We start from the raw sequence: 21,898 nt of genomic DNA, 5'->3' as shown, positions 1-21,898 counted from the left end.
TGCAAGTGTATTTTCCTCTGAGGCTATTATTAAAATTATTCTCCACACTCCCTGACATGACTTTCATATCTTTTCTATTTCCCTATCCTACTCATCAGTGAAAATTACTCTTCAGAAATAAAATGACCAAATGAGCAGAAAAAGAACAGATAGGAGAGGAACTAAGAGATCTGAATTATGAAATTTTGAACACCAGTTCCAATTCTTTTACTAGATCTCTATACTTAGTAACCCATTTACAGTTTTATACACACACACACACACACACACGTCTCTCTCTTGCTCTGTGTGTGTGTGTATGTATATGTCCATGTCCCTGGCCCCATTTTTCCCATTGCTCTGCCCTTTAAATCAATAAATCAATCTTGAAAAAAGTAAACTATAAATATTACTCATGATTCTATCTTTTGGTTGGCAAGGCAGATTTCCTAAGGTTTCTTATATGTCAGGAAAAAAATACGCAGGTATAGTTCCTATTTAGATAAATCCCAGGGAAGGTCTTGTTTTAGGCAGTCAGAATTACTCTGACTACTCCTTGCAATGAGATTTTTTTAAAGGTATTGTGTAAATATAATATATTCTCTCATTTTAAGTATATAAGATGTATTCTAAAAACAAAAATATGATCATTTCCTTATAACTGAATCATGGGCCACACTCAGAACTGAATCTGTCACAGAATAAGTGCAGCCAGTTGCCATACCCAGCATCCTTGGAAATCGTCTTATTGTAACCCCTTTACATACTCTGCTTCCAAACCATAAGCAAAATTGCTGGCTCTGCCTTCAAGGGGTAGCAGGAAGGTGTTGATCCAAGTATCCAAAATTGTTAGACTGGAAGAATAAGTTTCAGTCATCTATCGTGCTGCATGGTGGCCACAGTTAACAATAATGTATTAAATATTTCAAAACTGCTAAAATAGATTTTTAATGATCTTACCACAAAAGATAAATTTGGCAAGGTAAGGGATATGTTGTTCAGCTTGATCGAACCTTTCTATAATGTACACAATAGATCAAAACATCATACTCTACTTCATAAGCATACACAATCATTACTGCTCAGTATTATGTGTCTTTTTAAAAATAATTCACCAGGGGGCTGGTGCTGTAGCATAGTGGGTAGAGCCGCAGCCTGCAGTGCTGGCATCCCATATGGATGTCAGTTTGAGACCCAGCTGCTCCACTTCCAATCCAGCTCTCTGCTTTGGCCTGGGAAAGCAGTAGAAGATGGCCCAAGTCCTTGGGCTCCTGCACCTATGTGAGAGACCTAGAAGAAACTCTTGGCTCCTGACTTCGGATCAGTGCAGCTCTAGCCATTGTGGCCATCTGGAGAGTGAACCAGCTGCTGGAAGACTCTCTCTGCCTCTCCTTCTCTCTGTGTGTAATTCCGACTTTCAAAATAAATAAATCTTTTAAAAAAAAGATTCACCAGAAAAAAATAAGGTGATAAAAATGGGAATGCCTTGTATATTGGGAGAAAATAAAAATAATATTTTAAAGACGTAATTATTTCTTTATTTGAGAGAGAAAGAGGGAATTACCTTCCATCCATTTGTTCACTCCACAAATGACTACAACAACTGGGGTTAGGCCAGGCTGAAACCTGGAGCCAGAAACTCCATCTGGGTCTCCCATATGTGTGGCAGGGACCACCTACTTGGGCCATCATCTGCCTCTCAGGCAGGGACCTGAATCAGAAGTGCAGGTGGGACTTGATCCCTGGTACTCCAAGGGGGCACATGCGGGAGTCCCAAGCAGCAGCTTATCCCACTGTGTCACAACTCCCACTCCCCAAAATTTTAAAAGTGCACCCAGAAGCCACATTCTCACTGTCTCTACTTTTCCCATCCATTCGCATTCACTGTCTCCTATGGGTTACTGCAGTGACTTCTTAACTGGTCTCCTGCTGCCAGCCTTGCCCACCCCCTTCGCCGATTTTCATTAGCTAGAACAAGCTCCTTGAAACCTGTCAGATTGCATCATTCCCACAGTCAAACCCCTTTCCACCTTCCTCAGGGTAAAAGCCAAAGTCCTTCAGCAGCCTACAGGCCGCTACAAGGTGCACACCTCTGCTCATCCTTGCCTCTCTGAGCCATCTCCCACTGTGTCCAGCCCAAGCCTCCTTGCTCTCTACTGAATCCACCCCAAATGCTCCCTCTCAGGACAGGACTTTGTATTTCCCGTTCCCCAAACCTGGAAAAATTGTGCCTCAAATACAAGTTATTCCTAAATGTTCATTGAAAATGGATACGGTTATTTCTGTGCAAAAGAACTTTGAAGTCCACAAAATAGTTTTTTTATAATATGTATTCTACACAAAGTTTTGGAAGACTCCCTCGTTCCTGTAGCACTCACTCCCTCTCCGTCCTAAGTTTTCCCCCACAACCCTCTTCTAAGTCACAGTCCCGCCCTGTTTGACTTCCTGTTATCATACTCTGTATTTTGTCTTATTGTTGGTATCCTCCTAAAACGTAAGCTCCCTGAGGGCAGGGACTTCTGTCTGTTTCATTTTCTGATGAATGGTACCTGGCCCCTAGTAAGCTCTTAATAGTTATTGAATGAATTAACACTGCCTGAAAATATTAGCATAGATAATAATGTTTACTGTTATTTAAAACAACAAATATATTTATGCAGGGGTATATTTCAACAACATACATGCAAACAAAAGACTACTGATTCTCTAGATGCATCGGTATATGCCTGTAAGAGTACAGCTCCTACACATGCTGCCTGAAGTGTTTTCTGTTGCAACTGTTTACGTTACCAAACAACCATGAGGCTGGCTGGAAAACATGGGTAAGTGAATCACCTAAGGAGCTTGCTCAGTATCAAGATGCCCAGGCCTCACTCCTTGAGATTTTGATTCAGTGGGTCTGTAGTGGGGCCCAGGGAGTTCTGGTTTGGACATGCTTCTGAAATGATTCCGATACATACAGCATTTTTATCCCTCTGAAGCTTCCAGTGAACAACTTGAGGGAAGAGCCTACCTGTCTTTGAATCACCCTCATGACCAGAGGTGGGAGAAGAAGGAAGGCAGGTAGAAGGGCCATATTGAGCATGTATTGATTTACTAACTGTATTGGCTTTCAACTCTGTAGTCAGGAATTATTTATAGGTTATATATATATTATATATAATGTATACATTATATATATTATATGTAATATATAATGCATATATATTATATATACACACACATATACATACATACACACATATATATGTCATATAATTGAAAAATTGATCTGAGACTTTTTAAATGTTCCTTTAAGACTTTATTAAGCTGGCGCCGTGGCTCAACAGGCTAATCCTCCACCTTGCGGCACTGGCACACCGGGTTCTAGTCTCGGTCGGGGCTCCGGATTCTGTCCCGGTTGCCCCTCTTCCAGGCCAGCTCTCTGTTGTGGCCCGGGAGTGCAGTGGAGGATGGCCCAAGTCCTTGGGTCCTGCACCCCATGGGAGACCAGGAGAAGCACCTGGCTCCTGCCTTTGGATCAGCGCGGTGCACTGGCCGCAGTGCGCCAGCCGCGGTGGCCATTGGAGGGTGAACCAATGGCAAAGGAAGACCTTTCTCTCTGTCTCTCTCTCTCTCTCTCTCTCTCTGTCCACTCTGCATGTCAAAAAAAAATTTATTAAAATGCTACCTCAAGAACCACATGGAGAAGAGATAGATTTCAGATCCATCAACTTTGTATTTTAAACAGCACAAAACTAGTCTGGGCCATATCCTCCCCAACACTGAACCTGCACCTAAGCAATTTGGTATGACTTCCACATGACCAAGATAGATAATGGCCTCCTTACAGACCAAAAAGAAAACAAACATCCTGTTTATGCCAATACAGGGCCCTATTTTCATATCCCAGGAGTGACCTCAAGAAGCAGCTGAACATGCTGACCAGTTATTGTCTAAACATTAATTATGCCCAAAGCAGCACTGTTGTTCTTGAGTCTTGGCAAATGCACTCTGACAACCAGATGGAGAACTCTGAGCGGTGGTATTCCATGGACGAATTCACTGAGCTCTCTGGGAGCTACTGCTATAGCTAACATCTCCTGGCAGCTCACGATGCTCAAAATCAAATACCCGACAGGAGAGAAAAATATAACATAGAGATTGGACTTTGGAGTCCAACAGGCTTGAGTTCTAATCCCAGCTCTGCTACTTATAACTGGCAGACTTACTCAAAAGCTCCAAGCCTCAGTTGCCTGGTCTTTGAAACAGAGTGAAGTTTTGAGAGTTAAGCTTGATAATCCATATGAGCAGAGAACAATGCTCAATAATGCTGGCCATTTATTTTATTTTTTTTTAATTTTTAATTTTTGACAGGCAGAATGCACAGTGTGAGAGACAGACAGGTCTTCCTTTTGCCGTTGGTTCACCCTCCAATGGCCGCCATGGTAGGCGCGCTGCGGCCGGCGCACCGCGCTGATCCAAAGGCAGGAGCCAGGTGCTAATCCTGGTCTCCCATGGGGTGCAGGGCCCAAGGACTTGGGCCATCCTCCACTGCACTCCCGGGCCACAGCAGAGAGCTGGCCTGGAAGAGGGGCAACTGGGACAGGATTGGTGCCCCGACCGGGACTAGAACCCGGTGTGCCGGCGCCGCAAGGTGGAGGATTAGCCTAGTGAGCTGTGGCGCCGGCCAATGCTGGCCATTTATTAGTACTAGTAGTAATATTAGTCTTTTAGATAGCCATTCCTTTGACTCTTGTGTGCTGTATTTTTCCTGTGCCTGCTGCAAGCAAGTGTCCATGCCTCATGGTATAAACTTTGCAGAAGCTGTGAAGCTCAAGTTGCTGGTAGAGAGCCTAGCTTCCTGGATGCTATTTTCCCAAAGCCATAGCTACTTGGGAAAGAAGAGAATGACAGAAATGTTTCCTCCAAACTGCAAGGAAAAGGCCAAATGTTTGCAGATGCTATAAGTAGCAGGGGCTAAGCAGCAGAGTCTGAAGAGGGATGAAGACACAAAGCCCTAGGCACTGAGGTTCCCACATGGTCACAGACTGCAGGTGCCTCGCCTGTGACAGGTGCGGTGAGTCTGCTTCTAGTAATTATGAGGGCTCCAATGATGAAGGCAGTACAAAAATAGCACTGGCTTGAAAAGTGAAGTCCCTCTCCTGTTTCTATATACATTTGGAACATTTGACTCTGGGGAGGTGAAGAGAGTCTAAGGATAACTAAGGTTGAACTTCAAACAAAATAGAATATTATAGAAAAGTTTGCCTTCAATTAAAATGTAATAGACATAAACTGAGGCTATGGAATAATATTATATCTGTTATAGTAGCAATAGTATGTACGTTTATTGGTGTTATTTTTATTCTCTTCCTATGAGGCAGAGGTGGGTATCTGATGACTCTTACCCTTAAAAAACATATAGAGAAGACACTCTGAATAAATTTTATTTTCCTGACCTGTTTTTAAATAACATGAACTGGGGCCAGTGCTGTAGTGTAGCAGGTAAAGCCACCATCCCATGGGATGCAGTGCCAGCATCCTATATGGGTGCCAGTTCGAGTCCTGGATGCTCCACTTCCAATCCAGCTCCCTGCTTATGCACCTAGGAAACCAGCAGAGGATGGCCCAAGTGCTTGGGCCCCTGCACTTACTGGGGGACCCAGAAGAAGCTCCTGGCTCCTGGCTTCAGATAGGCCCATCCCCGACCGTTGAGACCATTTGGGGAGTGGATCGGTGGGTGGAAGTTATCTCTCTCTGTAACTCTACCTTTCAAAGTAAAGAAATAAATCATTTATTAAAAAGTGCATGGAAAAAGGAATTAAACATTTTAAAAAAGTAAATGACATGAACTTTTAAGTTAAAATGGGGGGAATGGGCTTTAAAAGTGGATAGTCTCAATTCATTAAAATAATGCAAACAAGGTTAGCTTGCATAGAGAAATGTCAAGTCGCTACTGGCTACATGTTTAAAACATTAGAAATGCAGGTATTATAATCAAAATGTAAAACAATGACAGTTGTTTCTGCCTGAGGTTCAGAAGTAGACTAATACCTCTAGTTATCACAGTTTCTGCTCTTTCTAATAAGTTATATCTGCCAAATATCAAGTGTATCCACCAAATTCCTGCCCATGTACTTGCCTCAACCTGAGTGGCTTCATGAGTGAAGCCCTCGTTCCACCCAGGGGAATTCCTATGACAAACCTACCTACTTATTGTGAGGAGGACCACAGTTAAAAGGGCAGGCTCTTCCAACTCATCATAAGTGTTTCATTTGCTGACTACACACAGAATATCAAGAGCCAGCCTTTCAGCCAACAACATAGAATACCTATTCCCTTTTTTTTAAACAGGCAGAGTTAGACAGTAAGGGAGAGAGACAGAGAGAAAGGTCTTCCTTTTCCGTTGGTTCACCCCCTAAATGGCCACTATGGCTGGTGCGCTGCGCTGATCCGAAGCCAGGAGCCAGGAGCTTCCTCCTGGTCTCCCATGCTGGGGTACACATACCCCCAGTGGCTTACAAAGACTTTTCAAGGGGCATCTGAGCACAAGGGTTTTAAAAGAGTCAGTGTCAGCAGACTCATAGAATGGCAGATGTCCTAAATAACACTCTGGCCTCAGAATCAGCCCTTAAGGCATTCGGATCTGGCTCAAGAGTGCATGAGAATATTTTAGGCATGGAAAGCCAAGACACTCTGGAAAAAAAAAAGAAGACCTAAATGAAAGATCTCTACGAGTGAGATCCCAGTGGAAAGAACGGGGCCATCAAAGAAGGAGGTACCTTTCTCTGAAGGGAGGAGAGAACTTCCACTTTGACTTTGACCCTATCAGAATAAGATCAAAGTCGTCGAACCCTAAAGGCTTCCATAGCCTCAGCAACTCATGACTAGAGCCTAGGGAGATTACTGACACCATGAACAGGAGTGTCAAATTGTTAAATCAACAACAGGAGTCACTGTGTACTTACTTCTCATGTGGGATCTGTCCTTAATGTGTTGTCCAATGTGAAGTAATGCTATAACTAGTACTGAAACAGCATTTTTACACTTTGTGTTTCTGTGTGGGTGCAAACTGATGAAATCTTTACTTAGTATATACTGAATCGATCTTCTGTATATAAAGATAATCGAAAATTAAAAAAAAAACTTGGTGTTAAATTGGAAATTGCATAGAAAATTAATCTTTAAAAAAAATATCATGTAGGATCTCTGTCCTTAATGTGCTGTACATTGTGATTTAATGCTATAACTAGTACTATAACAGTATTTTTCACTTTGTGTTGCTATATGAGGGCAAACTGTTAAAATCTTTACTTAATATATACTAAACTGATCTTCTGTATATAAAGAGAATTGAAAATGAATCTTGATGTGAATGGAAGGGGGGAAAGGGAGTGGGAAAGGGGAGGGTTGCAGGTGGGAGGGAAGTTATGGGGGGGGAAGCCATTGTAATCCATAAGCTGTACTTTGGAAATTTATATTCATTAAATAAAAGTTTTTTTTAAAAAAAAAGAGTCAGTGTCCATATCCTCAACTTCCAGTCGTACCCTTTCCTACAATTAATGGACCTAAAAAGTCTCTGTTCAAACCCACCCTTGCCCCACTGTAAAAAAGAAATGTACCATCTAAATCTTACCAAATGCATTGTTGCATTTCAAGGGTTGAGGGGTTTAGTCTTTAAGCCAAACCAGGTGAAAAACTCATTTACTTATTATTCAAAATACCATGAACCTATAAAGGTTTCCTGTCTTTCTCTTACACACATTCCTTTGAGAGGTGAAGACTGGTGCTAGAAACTAAATGTGGAGGAATGGAGAATAATGCAGTTTTACCTAGCAACTTTACCTCCTCTTCTCCCAAGTATTATCAGAGAACATGCTGATCTTGAGATACAGGCCCAGGAATTCAAAGCAAAAGGCGCGTTGCAAAGTAATATTGAGTGCTAAAAATGGATTTTTCATGTAGCTAGGAGTAAGCATTTTTCCAGCTATTCTCTATAGTCATATTGAATCCTAAAAATGGCTTTTCTCTTGTAGTTTAGGGTAAGCAGTTTTTTTCAGCTATTCACTTCAGAATCACTTTAATAAGCCAAAGGTATATAGGCTGGTACTGCTGATGCTTAGAAATGTAACTGGAATATTTTCTGGAATTATCAAGATTTTCAGCTTTCACTGAAATAAACATTTGGGTAAAACATTTACATGATTTTTTTTCAGATGCCATGTGAATAATTTTAAAAGAAAAGTAAAAAACCTCTTTTATCAACTCATGTAAAATATTTGTTCCATTTAGAAACAATCCCTATCCTGTTTCATCTAAAATGTTTATTTTCTATTTTTTCAAAATAAAAACATTATCCACTTCCAGACCAATTACTTTTTAGTAGTACATATCCCTTTTTATCTTTAAATATATGGTGTCTAAAAAGATAATTTATTTCTGATTTTATATTTTATTTTGTTTTTCCATAAAGCTAAACACTAGAATTTGCTACACACAAACAATATTTAGAGAAAGAATAACATCCCTTTTCAAAATCATACTTCTCTCTTGATATATATGTTTATCTATAAATTACATTACCTTACTGTAAGTTTAGTACATTGATTCAGTGTTTTGTTTATAATCTATATTAGATCTACATTATTTTATTTCTGTTTTATATATAACATTCTATAATTAATTTCTCAGTTTTTATAAACTTATTGAATTATATCAATATTTTTGAATTTATAATTATACATTTGAATTATAAAGGTATTGTCTTGGTTTTTAAGTTCTTAGTAGGTTTGACACTGAGAATCGGTTTTGTCAATTAGGTTAGATGTTGCTTCTGCAAATTTAGTAAGCTAAAACTATAGCCCCAGAGGTATTTTTTTATTAAGTTTTAAGCAAATGATGAAAACTTTTATCAAAAAGTATTAGATCATCAATGGTATAAAGATTACCAATACTTCCATTTTCCCAACCCTTTGGCATATATCTGGTTGTATATGCTGCTTTCAAGTAAAAGAATAAGGGTTATAATTAAGAGTCATTTGATAACTCTTTTTTTTTTAATTTTTTTATTTATTTATTTTTTTTGACAGGCAGAGTGGACAGTGAGAGAGAGAGAGACAGAGAGAAAGGTCTTCCTTTTTGCCGTTGGTTCACCCTCCAATGGCCGCCGCGGTAGCGCGCTGCGGCCAGCGCACCGCGCTGATCCGATGGCAGGAGCCAGGTGTTTATCCTGGTCTCCCATGGGGTGCAGGGCCCAAGGACTTGGGCCATCCTCCACTGCACTCCCTGGCCACAGCAGAGAGCTGGCCTGGAAGAGGGGCAACCGGGACAGGATTGGTGCCCCGACCGGGACTAGAACCCGATGTGCCGGCGCCGCAAGGCGGAGGATTAGCCTAGTGAGCCGCAGCGCCAGCCTGATAACTCTTAATATAGCCTTTTGTTTTAATTCTCAGAAAGGGAGAAAGCAAATTATTCTAATTGCTTGGTAACAAATCCTTTTGCAGGTCAGGCCATTTGCAATCTATTGTTTGCAACAATTTTGAAGGAGGATCTTAACAAACTGTCACTTGATACAGCATTAAAATTACTTTTGATAGGCCGGCACCGTGGCTCAACAGGCTAATCCTCCACCTTGCGGCGCCAGCACACCGGGTTCTAGTCCCAGTCGGGGCACCGCATTCTGTCCCGGTTGCCCCTCTTCCAGGCTAGCTCTCTGCTGTGGCCAGGGAGTGCAGTGGAGGATGGCCCAAGTCCTTGGGCCCTGCACCCCATGGGAGACCAGGATAAGCACCTGGCTCCTGCCTTCGGATCAGCGCGGTGCGCCGGCCGCAACGCGCCGGCCACGGCAGCCATTGGAGGGTGAACCAATGGCAAAGGAAGACCTTTCTCTCTGTCTCTCTCTCTCTCTCTCTCTCTCACTGTCCACTCTGCCTGTCAAAAAAAAATTACTTTTGATAACAAGAATAATCATTTTGTGATTTTTGGCAAATAACTCAGGAGTTCAAAGAATTGGGTAGCACCACTATAATACTCCTTTCATTCCAATGTTACATATGTAATAAGGAAAAATAGAAATAAAATTGATGTTAAACCCTGCCTCATTCTAGCAGGAAGTTATATTCATCCATAGGTACATCTACAAATAAGATTCCATTCATTTCATTAAGTGATATGTTGCTGATTAAATTTGTTTACATATAAAATAATTATCAAATTTATAATGTGTTCTTTGGTTACTTGTATACTAATTTATATATTCATTTCAAAGAAGTATGATAGAATGATAACTAAAACAGTTACAAGCACTAAAACATATCACATTAGGAAAAATTGTAGAAGGAAAGCAGAATGAAAATACAAGTTTAAGGAAAAAAAGGGAAATTTGTAAAATATTTGAAAGTGAAAAAGGCTTGTTATATATTTTGTAAATATAAGATGGTGTGTTTTCAAAGCATATAGTATTTAGACACCATGGTATGCATTTAAGCAAGTAAGTAACAACTCCAATTTTAAAATGTGAATATTGGATTTTTGGTTTCTATCTGGCATGTAAGAAACTTAAATGTTGCCACTGCATTCTAACAGTAAGAAAGAAGTTGAACATACTGAAAAATCAGTGATAGTTCTTAGATCTATCAGAAAAGTCAGGTCACAGGGCAAACTGCTGCCCCCCAATTGGAGAGATAGACAAGCAGGTGCACATTTGTAACTTGCTGGAGCACAACGCCCTAAGTAGAATCCTCCAAGGAAATCAGTGCTGGGCTTGGGCTTAAACTGATAAACTGTGTGGGGCTTAGTGTGGACAAGTCTGAGAGTTTAAAACTCCAGGGGCACACAATTTTGAGAAGTCCTCACACTTTTGTGAGTTTTACCACCAGGAGTTCTACCTGGTCTTCAGAGTAAGTATGGGAGAAAAATTCCCTTGCGGGTTTAGCAGGGGAAGGAGAAAAGGAACCATTCTGAAATATGCCAGAGCACTGTGTTCTTTAAAAACATCTGCTCTAAGCAGAAACTTTATTTTTAAGGGAAAGGGTTTATTGGGGAAAATCAGCAGACTGGAGGGAAGGGGCAAAGAAGGAAAAGAGAGAGAAGGAGAGTATAAGAGAGAGAGACACAATCGGACTTGCCCCAAAAGGTGGAGTTAGAAACATGCCAGGGGATTCCAATACAATGCCATCTCACTAGTCCAAGTGATCATCTTCAGTTCACATTTGATCACACTGATAGGTCTAAGAGTCAAAGGGATCACACAAACAAAGCTAGTGTCTGCTAATACTAACTGATAGAATCAAAAAGGGAGAGAACAATCCATCATGGGAAGCGGGATACACAGCAGACTTATAGAATGGCAGATGTCCTAAATAGCACTCTGGCCTCAGAATCAGCCCTTAAGGCATTCGGATCTGGCTCATGAGCCCATGAGAATATTTTAGGCATGGAAAGCCAAGACACTCTGGAAAAAAGAAAAAAAGAAGACCTAAATGAAAGATCTCTTCAAGTGAGATCCCAGTGGAAAGAACGGGGCCATCAAAGAAGGAGGTACCTTTCTCTGAAGGGAGGAGAGAACTTCCACTTTGACTGTGACCCTGTTGGAATAAGATCGAAGTTAGTGAACCCTAAAGGCTTCCATAGCCTCAGCAACTCATGAGTAGAGCCTAGGGAGATTACTGATGCCATAAACAAGAGTGTCAAATTGTTAAATCAACAACAGGAGTCACTGTGTACTTCTCATGTGGGATCTGTCCTTAATGTGTTGTCCAATGTGAAGTAATGCTATAACTAGTACTGAAACAGTATTTTACACTTTGTGTTTCTGTGTGGGTACAAACTGATGAAATCTTTACTTAGTATATACTGAATCGATCTTCTGTATATAAAGATAATTGAAAATGAATCTTGATGTGAATGGAATGGGAGAGGGAGCGGGGGAGATGGGAGGGGTGCGAGTGGGAGGGAAATTATAGGGGGGGAAAGCCATTGTAATCTTGTAATCCATAAACTGTACTTTGGAAATTTATATTTACTAAATAAAAAAATAAAAAAGAGAGGAGAGAGCTAGCGAGGAGAGAAGAGAGACAAGAGGAAGAGAGGAGAGCAGAGGAGAGGAGCCAAGAGAGCAGGAGGGAAGAGCCAACAGCTAAGCAGAAACTTTTTAAAAAAAATTTTTTTTAAGGCAGAGGAGAGAGAGAGAGAGTGAGAGAGAGAGAGAGAATCATCCATCTTAAAGTTCACTGTCAGATGGATGCCATGGCTGGAGCTGGGTTGATCCAAAGCCAGGAGCCAGGAGCTTCTTCCAGGTGTCCAATGTGGGTAACAGGGGCCCAAGCTTTTGGGCTATCTTCTACTGCTTTCCCAGGGTGCATTAGCAGGGAGCTGGATCAGAAGTGGAGCAGCTGGGTCTCAAACTGGCGCCCATATGGGATGCTTGTGTTACGGGCGGCAGTTTTACCTGCTATGCCACAGTGCCAGCCCCAAGGAAAAATTGTTTTATCTGAGAGTAGCCTGGGGCTTCACTGGAACCTAACCTACCTAGGGGAACGAAATTCCAGATTTCATCCCTCTCAACTCGTCTTACCTCACATGAGTGGAGGAAAAAGAATACTGACAAACACTAGGGAAGTTCACAGTTCAGGACATGGGTTCAACAAAAACCTGAGACCTAATTATAGGACTATAGAATGCTTTCTGTCTTCCTACAACTTGCCTCTACTTAACTAAAGGCCTATTTACTGCAGTTCCTTTTACCTATGACTTCAACTCTGCCTTTCAACAAAAAAACTACAAGGCACACTAAAAGGCAAAGAACACAGTTTGAAGAGACTGAACATGCATCAGAACCAGTCAGACTGGCAGGAATATTAAAGTTATCAAACCAGGATTTTTTAAAAAACTATGATTAACATGCCATCGGAAATGGACCAATACAGCTGACAGAAATTGGTGAGGACATAGTAAACTCAACAGTACCATCAATCAATTGGATATAATTAACATCAATAGACTAATCTATCCAACAACAGAAAAATATATATTCTTCTTAAGTTCACATGGAACATTCATTGGCTAAGTCAGACCACATTATGGGCCATGAAACATATCTTAACAAATGTAAAAGAGTAGAAATCGTACTATGTCTGTTCTCAGGCCATAATGGAATTAAATTAGAAATCAATAACAAAATGTTAAGTGGAAAAATCCCAAAATATTTGGAGATTAAATAACATATCTAAATAATATATGGGATAAAAAAGAAATCTCAAGAGAAATTTAAAAGCATTTTGAATTAAATAAAAATTAAAATATAAAATCAAAATTGTGGGATGTAGTGAAAGTAGTGCTTAGAGGGAAATCTGTAGCATTGATGCGTATATTAGGAAAAAAAGATCTAAAATAAATAACCTAAGTTTCCACTTAGGAAAATAGAAGTGGAAGAGCAAATTAGATCCAAAGTAAGCAGAAAAAAAAAAGAAATAATGAAAATGAGAGCAGAAATCAATGAAATTGAAAATAGGAAATCAGTAGAAAAAATATTAAAAAATCAATCTAATTCCTTGAAAAATTCAACAAAATCAATAAGCCTCTAGTCAGGCTAATAAAGATCAAAGGAGAAAAGACAAATAACTGATATCAGAAATGATAGCAAGAGGCCGGCATTGTGGCATAGCAGGTAAAGCTGCTGCCTGTGACACTGGCATCCCATATGGGCACCAGTTCGAGACCCAGCTGTTCCATTTCGGATCCAGCTCCCTGCTAATGCACCTGGGAAACCAGTGGGAGATGGTCCAAGGGCTTGGGCCCCTGCATCCATGTGGAAAACACGGAAGCAGCTCTTGGCTCCTGGCTTCAGCTTGACCTAGCCCCAGCCATTACAGCCACTTGTGAGTGAACCAGTAGATGGAAGATCTCTCTTTTTCCTCTTGCTTCTCCCTCTCTCTCTGTTTTTCAAATAAATAAATAAGTATTTTAAAAAAGAAATGAAAGCAAGACCATCACTACAGTTCACCTGGACACTAAAAAGACAATAAAGGAATACTGTGAATAACTCTATGCTGACTAATTTGATAACCTAGATTAAATGGACCAATTCCTTAAAAGACACAATCTATCAAGTCTCACACAAGAAGAGGCGTATGAATAGGCCTGTATCTATTTTAAAAATGAAATCAATAATTAATAACTATCCAAAACAGAAAGCACAAAGTTAACATTGGTTCACTGGTAAATTCTACCAAATATTTAAAGAATAAAATATACCAATTTTCTATAATCTCTTCCAGAAGATAGAAGTGGAAGTGTTTCTTCCTAATTCATTATATGTGGTCAGTATTACTCTTATACCAAAATCAGACAGAAATTACAAGGAAAAAACCTACAGATTAATAACTGTCTTGAACATAGATGCAAAAATCCTCAATAAAATATTAGCAAATAGCATTTAATGATATGTAAAAAAAATTATATGCCATGCCCAAATGGGAGTTATCACAAGTATGTAATGCTGGTTTAACTCTCAAAAATGATTAATGCAATCCATCATATCAACAGCTAAGACGAAAAATCACATGACCATATCAATAGGTGCAGAAAAACAATCTGACAAAATAAGACATTGATTATTTAAAAAAAAAAACAACTCAGCAAAGTAGGAGTAGAGGGGAACTTCCTCAACTTAATAAAGAACGTCTGCAAAAACCTACAGTTAACTTCATATTTAGTGGTGAGAAACCTGAAACTTTCCCACTAAGATTAGGAACAAGACAAGGATAACGCTCTCCTGATTGCTTTTCAAAGTTGTACTGGAAGTTCCAACTAATAAAAAAAGGGGGAATACATATGCAGCTCATGGGATTTGAGCTCCAGTACCATGCCCACACAGCAGTTGGCCTACACACAGGAGTCTGTTTAACATACTCAGGATTAATAGAGACAAATAAAATATAGGATACCATTAAAAATGATTAATAGAACGGTTAAAAGATATTTCAGAGTATTGTAATCCAATTATTTTTAAATAGTATAAGAAATCTGTATAGAAAATACATACAGAAACTATTTATTGTTTCTATTGCCTGTGATTTATTTCTTATTGTCACTGTCTCCATAAGTCTATACTCCACTTTTTATAGTTTCCTGTAGTCTTGTTTCAATTCTCATCCGTAATCTATTCGTTGTCACTTATGAAAGGCTATGATCTCCATGGTTATCTAGGTAATTTAACATGCCCCTTGCTTCCACAGAGAGCCCATACACTAGCCTTGAAGGGGTATCTGAATTTCTTTGTAAGTTGCTACAGAAGACATTGTTCATTGCATTATTTAAAGTTCCATATTCAGTGACCTCTGAAACACTTATCCTGGAACTCAGAGAAGGAAAGATAGATCTTCCTCATGGAGCAGTATTAGCTGGTAGAGTTTGAGAATTCCAGAGAATTCCAGGATTTTTGGTAGGAAATCTGCTCCTCCTCTGCTTTACTTCTTGGCTCCAAACTCCTGCTCATATTAATTGTCCTGAGTGTTAACTTGTCTGTGCTGGTCTGGAAAGCTTTCCGTAAGACAAACAAATTAACAAAAATGGCCTTCCTGTAGCTGCCATGTCTGCTGCACGCGCCCCAGTGTCGTCCTGACTGGCGAGAAGAATGCTGTGCAGGCAAATTGGATATTCTGGCTTTGGTGTGCCCTCTGTTCACTCATGCATTCATTCTGCACAAACATCACCTCCTCAGAGAGGCCCGCCCTGACCTTCCTACCAAAAACATCCCTCCTTGCCCCACCCAGTCACTCTCCTTTCTCTATTTTATATTTCCTCATAGTACCTCAACTACGTATTTACTGTTTCGTGGGCCATTTCTGCCTTCTCCGCAGACTGTTAAGTTCTCTGGGGACATAGTGTGTTTTGTTGATGGCTGCATTCCCACTGAAGAGTGCCTGGCACATAGTAAGTGTTCAGTAAACAGCTGGTGAGTAGAGTCATCATTCAGTGAATCAATGAAACCACTGTTGTTGCCTAATGACCTAGAGAGGTGCTCAGGTTAATTTCCTGCCCTCTCCACTTTACAAGAATGTACTGAGAGCTGCACACTTCCTTTCATCTTACTTTGGGTGTGATAACCCAGGGCCATGGCTTGTGTACCTATTAACTGTGACTCACTCATTAGCACCTCCAAACCCAGGTTACCCAATGACCAAAGGCCAAAGAAATGCTGCAAAGTTGTGTCCCCACCCTCAGTAGACTAGAACAAGATTCTGGTAGTAATGCTCATATTCATTCATATTCTCTCTCTCCCTCCCTCCCTCCCTCCCTCCCTCTCTCCCTCTCTCCCTGTACCTTTCAAATAAAATGAAAATAATTCAGTTTAAAAATTTTAAAGGGGATGTAGGCATTTGGCACAATGATTAACTTGCTGCTTGGGATGCTCATATCGTATATCAGATTACCTGCTTTGAGTCCTGCCTTCTCCACTCCTGATCCAGCTTCCTGCTAATGCACACTCTGGGAAGCAGCAGATAATGTCTCTAGTACTTGGGTCTCTGCCACCCACATGGGAGACTTGGATTGAGTTCCAGGCTCAAGGCTTTGGCCTTGCCCAGTCAGGCTGTTGCACACATTTGAGAGTAAATCACCAGAAGGGGATGATTCATTCTCATTCATTCTCCCTCCCTCCCTCCCTTCCTTCCTCCCTGCCTCCCTCCCTCACCCTCTCACCCCCTCCTTCTCTCCCCCTTTCCTCTCTTCCCCTCTCCTTCTCTCCTCCTCCCTCTCTGCCTTGCTCACATCTTCCAAATGAATGAAAATAAAGATAAAGAAATAAAAGCTTCAAAAAATAAAAGTTTTTCTATTCAGGATAAATGGATAATGTGATCAAACGTCACAGTCCCTGGCCTGTTCTGCATTCCATCTGCACGACTTCTGTAGTAACCACTGCCTTTCACCACCTCTTCCTTCTGGAAAGAATTCTAGTCGGTGGCCATGTGGTCATCACCCTCAGCAAATTTATACTAGGGTTCCTCTTAAATATCCAAAATGTAGGTTTTTTGTTTGTTTGTTTGTTTTTTTTTTTTTTTTGACAGGCAGAGTTAGACAGTGAGAGAGAGAGAGAGAGAGAGGTCTTCCTTTGCCGTTGGTTCACCCCCCAAGTGGCCGCTGTGGTCGGCGTGCTGTGCCGATCTGAAGCCAGGAGCCAGGTGCTTCTCCTGGTCTCCCATGCGGGTGCAGGGCCCAAGGACTTGGGCCATCCTCCACTGCACTCCTGGGCCACAGCAGAGAGCTGGCCTGGAAGAGGGGCAACCAGGACAGAATCTGGCGCCCCGACCAGGACTAGAACCCGGGGTGCTGGCGCCACAGGCAGAGGATTAGCCTAGTGAGCCACGGTGCCGACCCCAAAATGTAGTTTTAAACTTGAAAAAAATAACATAACTTAAGCAACAAATACTAGCAGTCTTACTAGCACCTTTCTCTCACAGTGGAGGTGTTTGGGTCAGTACTAACCCATTACACGTAATGCTACAAAAACCCATCACGGCGAATGGATGTGCTGTTTGCAGAAACTGCAGAAGTGAGATGCAGATGCAGGTCTCCCTAGTCAGTTCCTGTCTCTTTTACCCAAATTGAAATAGGTGGGCCTTCAGGAAGAGAAACATTTCAATCACTTCTAACTATGCTTCTCTTTCTCTAAGCTTAGGAAATCAGTCATTCCCCCTCACCGTGACCCATGATTCCCTGGGTGTATGGCCTGCGCCGTGGCTTAACAGGCTAATCCTCCGTCTTGCGGCGCCTGCACACCGGGTTCTAGTCCCGGTTGGGGCGCCGGATTCTATCCCGGTTGCCCCTCTTCCAGGCCAGCTCTCTGCTATGGCCCGGGAAGGCAGTGGAGGATGGCCCAAGTGCTTGGGCCCTGCACCCCATGGGAGACCAGGAGAAGCACCTGGCTCCTGGCTTCGGATCAGCGAGATGCGCCGGCCGCAGCGGCCATTGGAGGGTGAACCAACGGCAAAAAGGAAGACCTTTCTCTCTCTCTCTCTCACTATCCACTCTGCCTGTCAAAAAAACAAACAAAAATAAAACAAATCTCCCCTTCTTTACTTCACTACATAAATTTAACTAATTAGGACTGTGTTAAGCCACTAGTCTTAGCACAACATCATTCTAAGTGCTGTGGGTCACACAAAGGGAATAGACAATGACTTTATTTGCCCTTAATCATTCTGAACTTCCTCAAGATTTGAAATCAGAATAATATTGCTTTTTTCCTAACTCTCTAGAAAATGTTATATACATGCCTCAAGCAATAGAAGAAAAACGTTAATGGAAAACATGAAGCAATTGTCCTGGATGGTATTATCTGTCTTTCTGAAGATCAATGGTATACAATGCCATGATGTCATTTCCTCTATAGTTTTTTTTTTTAAAGATTTATTTATTTGGAAGTCAGAGTTACAGAGAGAGAGAGAGAGGGAGAGAGGGGGAGGGAGGGGGGAGGGAGGGAGAGAGAGAGAGAGAGAGGCGAGGGCCGAGGGCCGAGGGCCGAGGGCCGAGGGCCGAGGGCCGAGGAGCGGGAGCTGGGCGAAGCCAAAGCCAGGAGATTATTCCAGGTCTCCCATTTGGGTGGCAGAGGCCTAAACACCTGGGTCATCTTCTGCCTCTTCCAGCCCATTAGGGAGCTGGATCAGAAGCAGAGCAGCCTGGGATTGAACTAGTGCCTGTAAGAGATGCCGCTGTTGCAGGTGGCCCCTCTTCTGTGGTTTTATTTTTTTTTAAATTATGTATTTTTCTGAGAGGCAGAGAGAGGGGGAGAGAGACACCAAGACAGAGAGCTCCCATCTGCTGGTTCACTTCCTAAAGACCCACAACAACCAGGGCTGGGCAACACTGGAACCAGGAACTGGAAACTGAATCCAACTCTCCCACAAAGGTGGCAGGAACCCAAATACTTGCGCCATCACTGTTGCTGTCCAGGATCTACACTGAGATGAAGTTGGAGCCAGGAACCATGGCTAGGAACTGAACCCAGGAAGTCTGTTTTGGGACACCACTAGGCTAAACATCTGCTTCCACCCCTGTAGCTTTCTAAATATCATTTTGAACTCTAAGTTAGTGAACAAGTAAGCCAGTATGAGCTGAATTGGAAGCATAAACAATGTCAGATTCTGATAGAACTCTGAAAGAGACCCTTTTTAGGAAGCATAGTACAAAGGAGTTTTCTGGACAAAGAGAAAATGTTCTTACCTCCTACCAACAAGTAGCTGTTGGGAAACAGTGTTTTTGCTTGCATAAGTGCCCTTGCATGACCTGAGTGGAAGAGGTCAAATATTCCATCTGCATATACTCTGACAGGCCTGTCAACTGTGAAAGAAAGAAATCACTGTTAACACAACTGCTGAATAACAAATCCGAGTTACTCTCCATCAGTACAGCTCCATAAGAAAGTTTACATGCGTAAGACACAATCTCTATGTACCATCAACTTCAGATTGGTACGTGAAATTGACTTTAAAAACAGGTTCTTCTTGGGCCAGCGCTGTGGCATAGTGGGCTAAGCCTCTGCCTGCTGTGCTGGAATTCCATATGGATATCAGTTTTAGTCCCGGCTGCTCCACTTCTTTTTTCTTTTTTTTTTTAAAGATTTATTTTATTTGATGCTGAAATTCACATGGAGACACAGGAGACCTCGAATGGCTAAAGCAATCTTGTACAACAAAAACAAAGCCGGAGGCATCACAATACCAGATTTCAGGACATACTACAGGGTAGTTGTTATCAAAACAGCATGGTACTGGTACAGAAACAGATGGATAGACCAATGGAACAGAATAGAAACACCAGAAATCAATCCAAACATCTACAGCCAACTTATATTTGATCAAAGATCCAAAACCAATCCCTGGAGTAAGGACAGTCTATTCAATAAATGGTGCTGGAAAAATTGGATTTCCACATGCAGAAGCATGAAACAAGACCCCTACCTTTCACCTTACACAAAAATTCACTCAACATGGATTAAAAACTTACTCTATGACCTGACACCATCAAATTATTAGAGAACATTGGAGAAACCCTGCAAGATATAGGTACTGGCAAAGACTTCTTGGAAAATACCCCAGAAGCACAGGCAGTCAAAGCCAAAATTAACATTTGGGATTGCATCAAATTGAGAAGTTTCTGTACTTCAAAAGAAACAGGAAAGTGAAGAGGCAACAGACAGAATGGGAAAAAATATTTGCAAACTATGCAACAGATAAAGGGTTGATAACCAGAATCTACAAAGAAATCAAGAAACTCCACAACATCAAAACAAACAACCCACTTAAGAGATGGGCCAAGGACCTCAATAGACATGTTTCCAAAGAGGAAATCCAAATGGCCAACAGACACATGAAAAAATGTTCAAGATCACTAGCCATCAGGGAAATGCAAATCAAAACCACAATGAGGTTTCACCTCACCCCAGTTAGAATGGCTCACATTCAGAAATCTACCAACAATAGATTCTGGTCAGGATGTGGGGAGAAAGGGACACTAACCCACTGTTGGTGGGAATGCAAACTGGTTAAGCCACTATGGAAGTCAGTCTGGAGATTCCTCAGAAACCTGAATATAACCCTACCATACAACCCAGCCACCCATTCCTTGGATTTACCCAAAGGAAATGAAATTGGCAAACAAAAAAGCCATCTGCACATTAATGTTTATTGCAGCTCAATTCACAATAGCTAAGACCTGGAACCAACCCAAATGCCCATCAACAGTAGACTGGATAAAGAAATTATGGGACATGTACTCCATAGAATACTATACAGCAGTCAAAAACAATGAAATCCGGTCATTTGCAACAAGATGGAGGAATCTGGAAAACATCATGCTGAGTGAATTAAGCCAGTCCCAAAGGGACAAATATCATATGTTTTCCCTGATTGGTGACAACTAACTGAGCACCAAAGGGGAAACCTGTTGAAGTGAAATGGACACTATGAGAAACAGTGACTTGATCAGCTCTTGTCCTGACTGTTGATGTACAATGTAATACTTTATCCATTTTAGTATTTTTTGTTCTAGTGGTTGAACTCTGTAATTAACACACAATTATTCTTAGGTGTTTAAATTTTAACTGAAAAGTAATCCCTGTTTAAGAGTGGGAAAAAGAGAGGGAGGAGATGTACAATTTGGGACATGCTCAATCAGACTTGCCCCAAATGGTGGAGTTAGAAACATGCCAGGGGATTCCAATACAATCCCATTAAGGTGGCATGCACCAATGCCATCTCACTAGTCCAAGTGATCATCTTCAGTTCACATTTGATCACACTGATAGGTCTAAGAGTCAAAGGGATCACACAAACAAGACTAGTGTCTGCTAATACTGATAGAATCAAAAAGGGAGAGAACGATCCAACATGGGAAGCGGAAACACAGAAGACCCATAGAATGGCAGATGTCCTAAATAGCACTCTGGCCTCAGAATCAGCCCTTAAGGCATTCGGATCTGGCTCATGAGCCCATGAGAGTATTTTAGGCATGGAAAGCCAAGACACTCTGGAAAAAAGAAAAAAGGAAGACCTAACTGAAAGATCTCTGTGAGTGAGATCCCAGTGGAAAGAACGGGGCCATCAAAGAAGGAGGTACCTTTCTCTGAAGGGAGGAGAGAACTTCCACTTTGACTGTGACCCTGTTGGAATAAAATCGAAGTTGGCGAACCCTAAAGGCTTCCATAGCCTTAGCAACTCATGAGTAGAGCCTAGGGAGATTACTGACACCATGAACAGGAGTGTCAAATTGTTAAGTCAGCAACAGGAGTCACTGTGTACTTACTTCTCATGTGGGATCTGTCCTTAATGTGTTGTCCAATGTGAAGTAATGCTATAACTAGTACTGAAACAGCATTTTTACACTTTGTGTTTCTGTGTGGGTGCAAACTGATGAAATCTTTACTTAGTATATACTGAAT

General features: G+C 41.3%; 1 protein-coding gene across 4 annotated transcripts in view; it reads right to left on the bottom strand.

The window, feature by feature from the left end:
• Positions 1 to 21,898, bottom strand: part of PCYT1B (phosphate cytidylyltransferase 1B, choline) — a 96,778-nt gene that overhangs the window by 33,077 nt on the left and 41,803 nt on the right. For all 4 annotated transcript variants that reach the window (XM_062183957.1, XM_062183959.1, XM_062183956.1 and 1 more), the window contains one exon: positions 19,183 to 19,299. In XM_062183957.1, the coding sequence (XP_062039941.1) occupies positions 19,183 to 19,299 (117 nt within the window). The remainder of the gene's footprint in view (positions 1 to 19,182; positions 19,300 to 21,898) is intronic.

This window comes from Lepus europaeus, chromosome X (genome assembly GCF_033115175.1).
Source record: "Lepus europaeus isolate LE1 chromosome X, mLepTim1.pri, whole genome shotgun sequence".
In the NCBI taxonomy this organism is placed as follows: Eukaryota; Metazoa; Chordata; class Mammalia; order Lagomorpha; family Leporidae; genus Lepus; species Lepus europaeus.
This window is presented reverse-complemented; position numbering and strand designations above follow the sequence as displayed.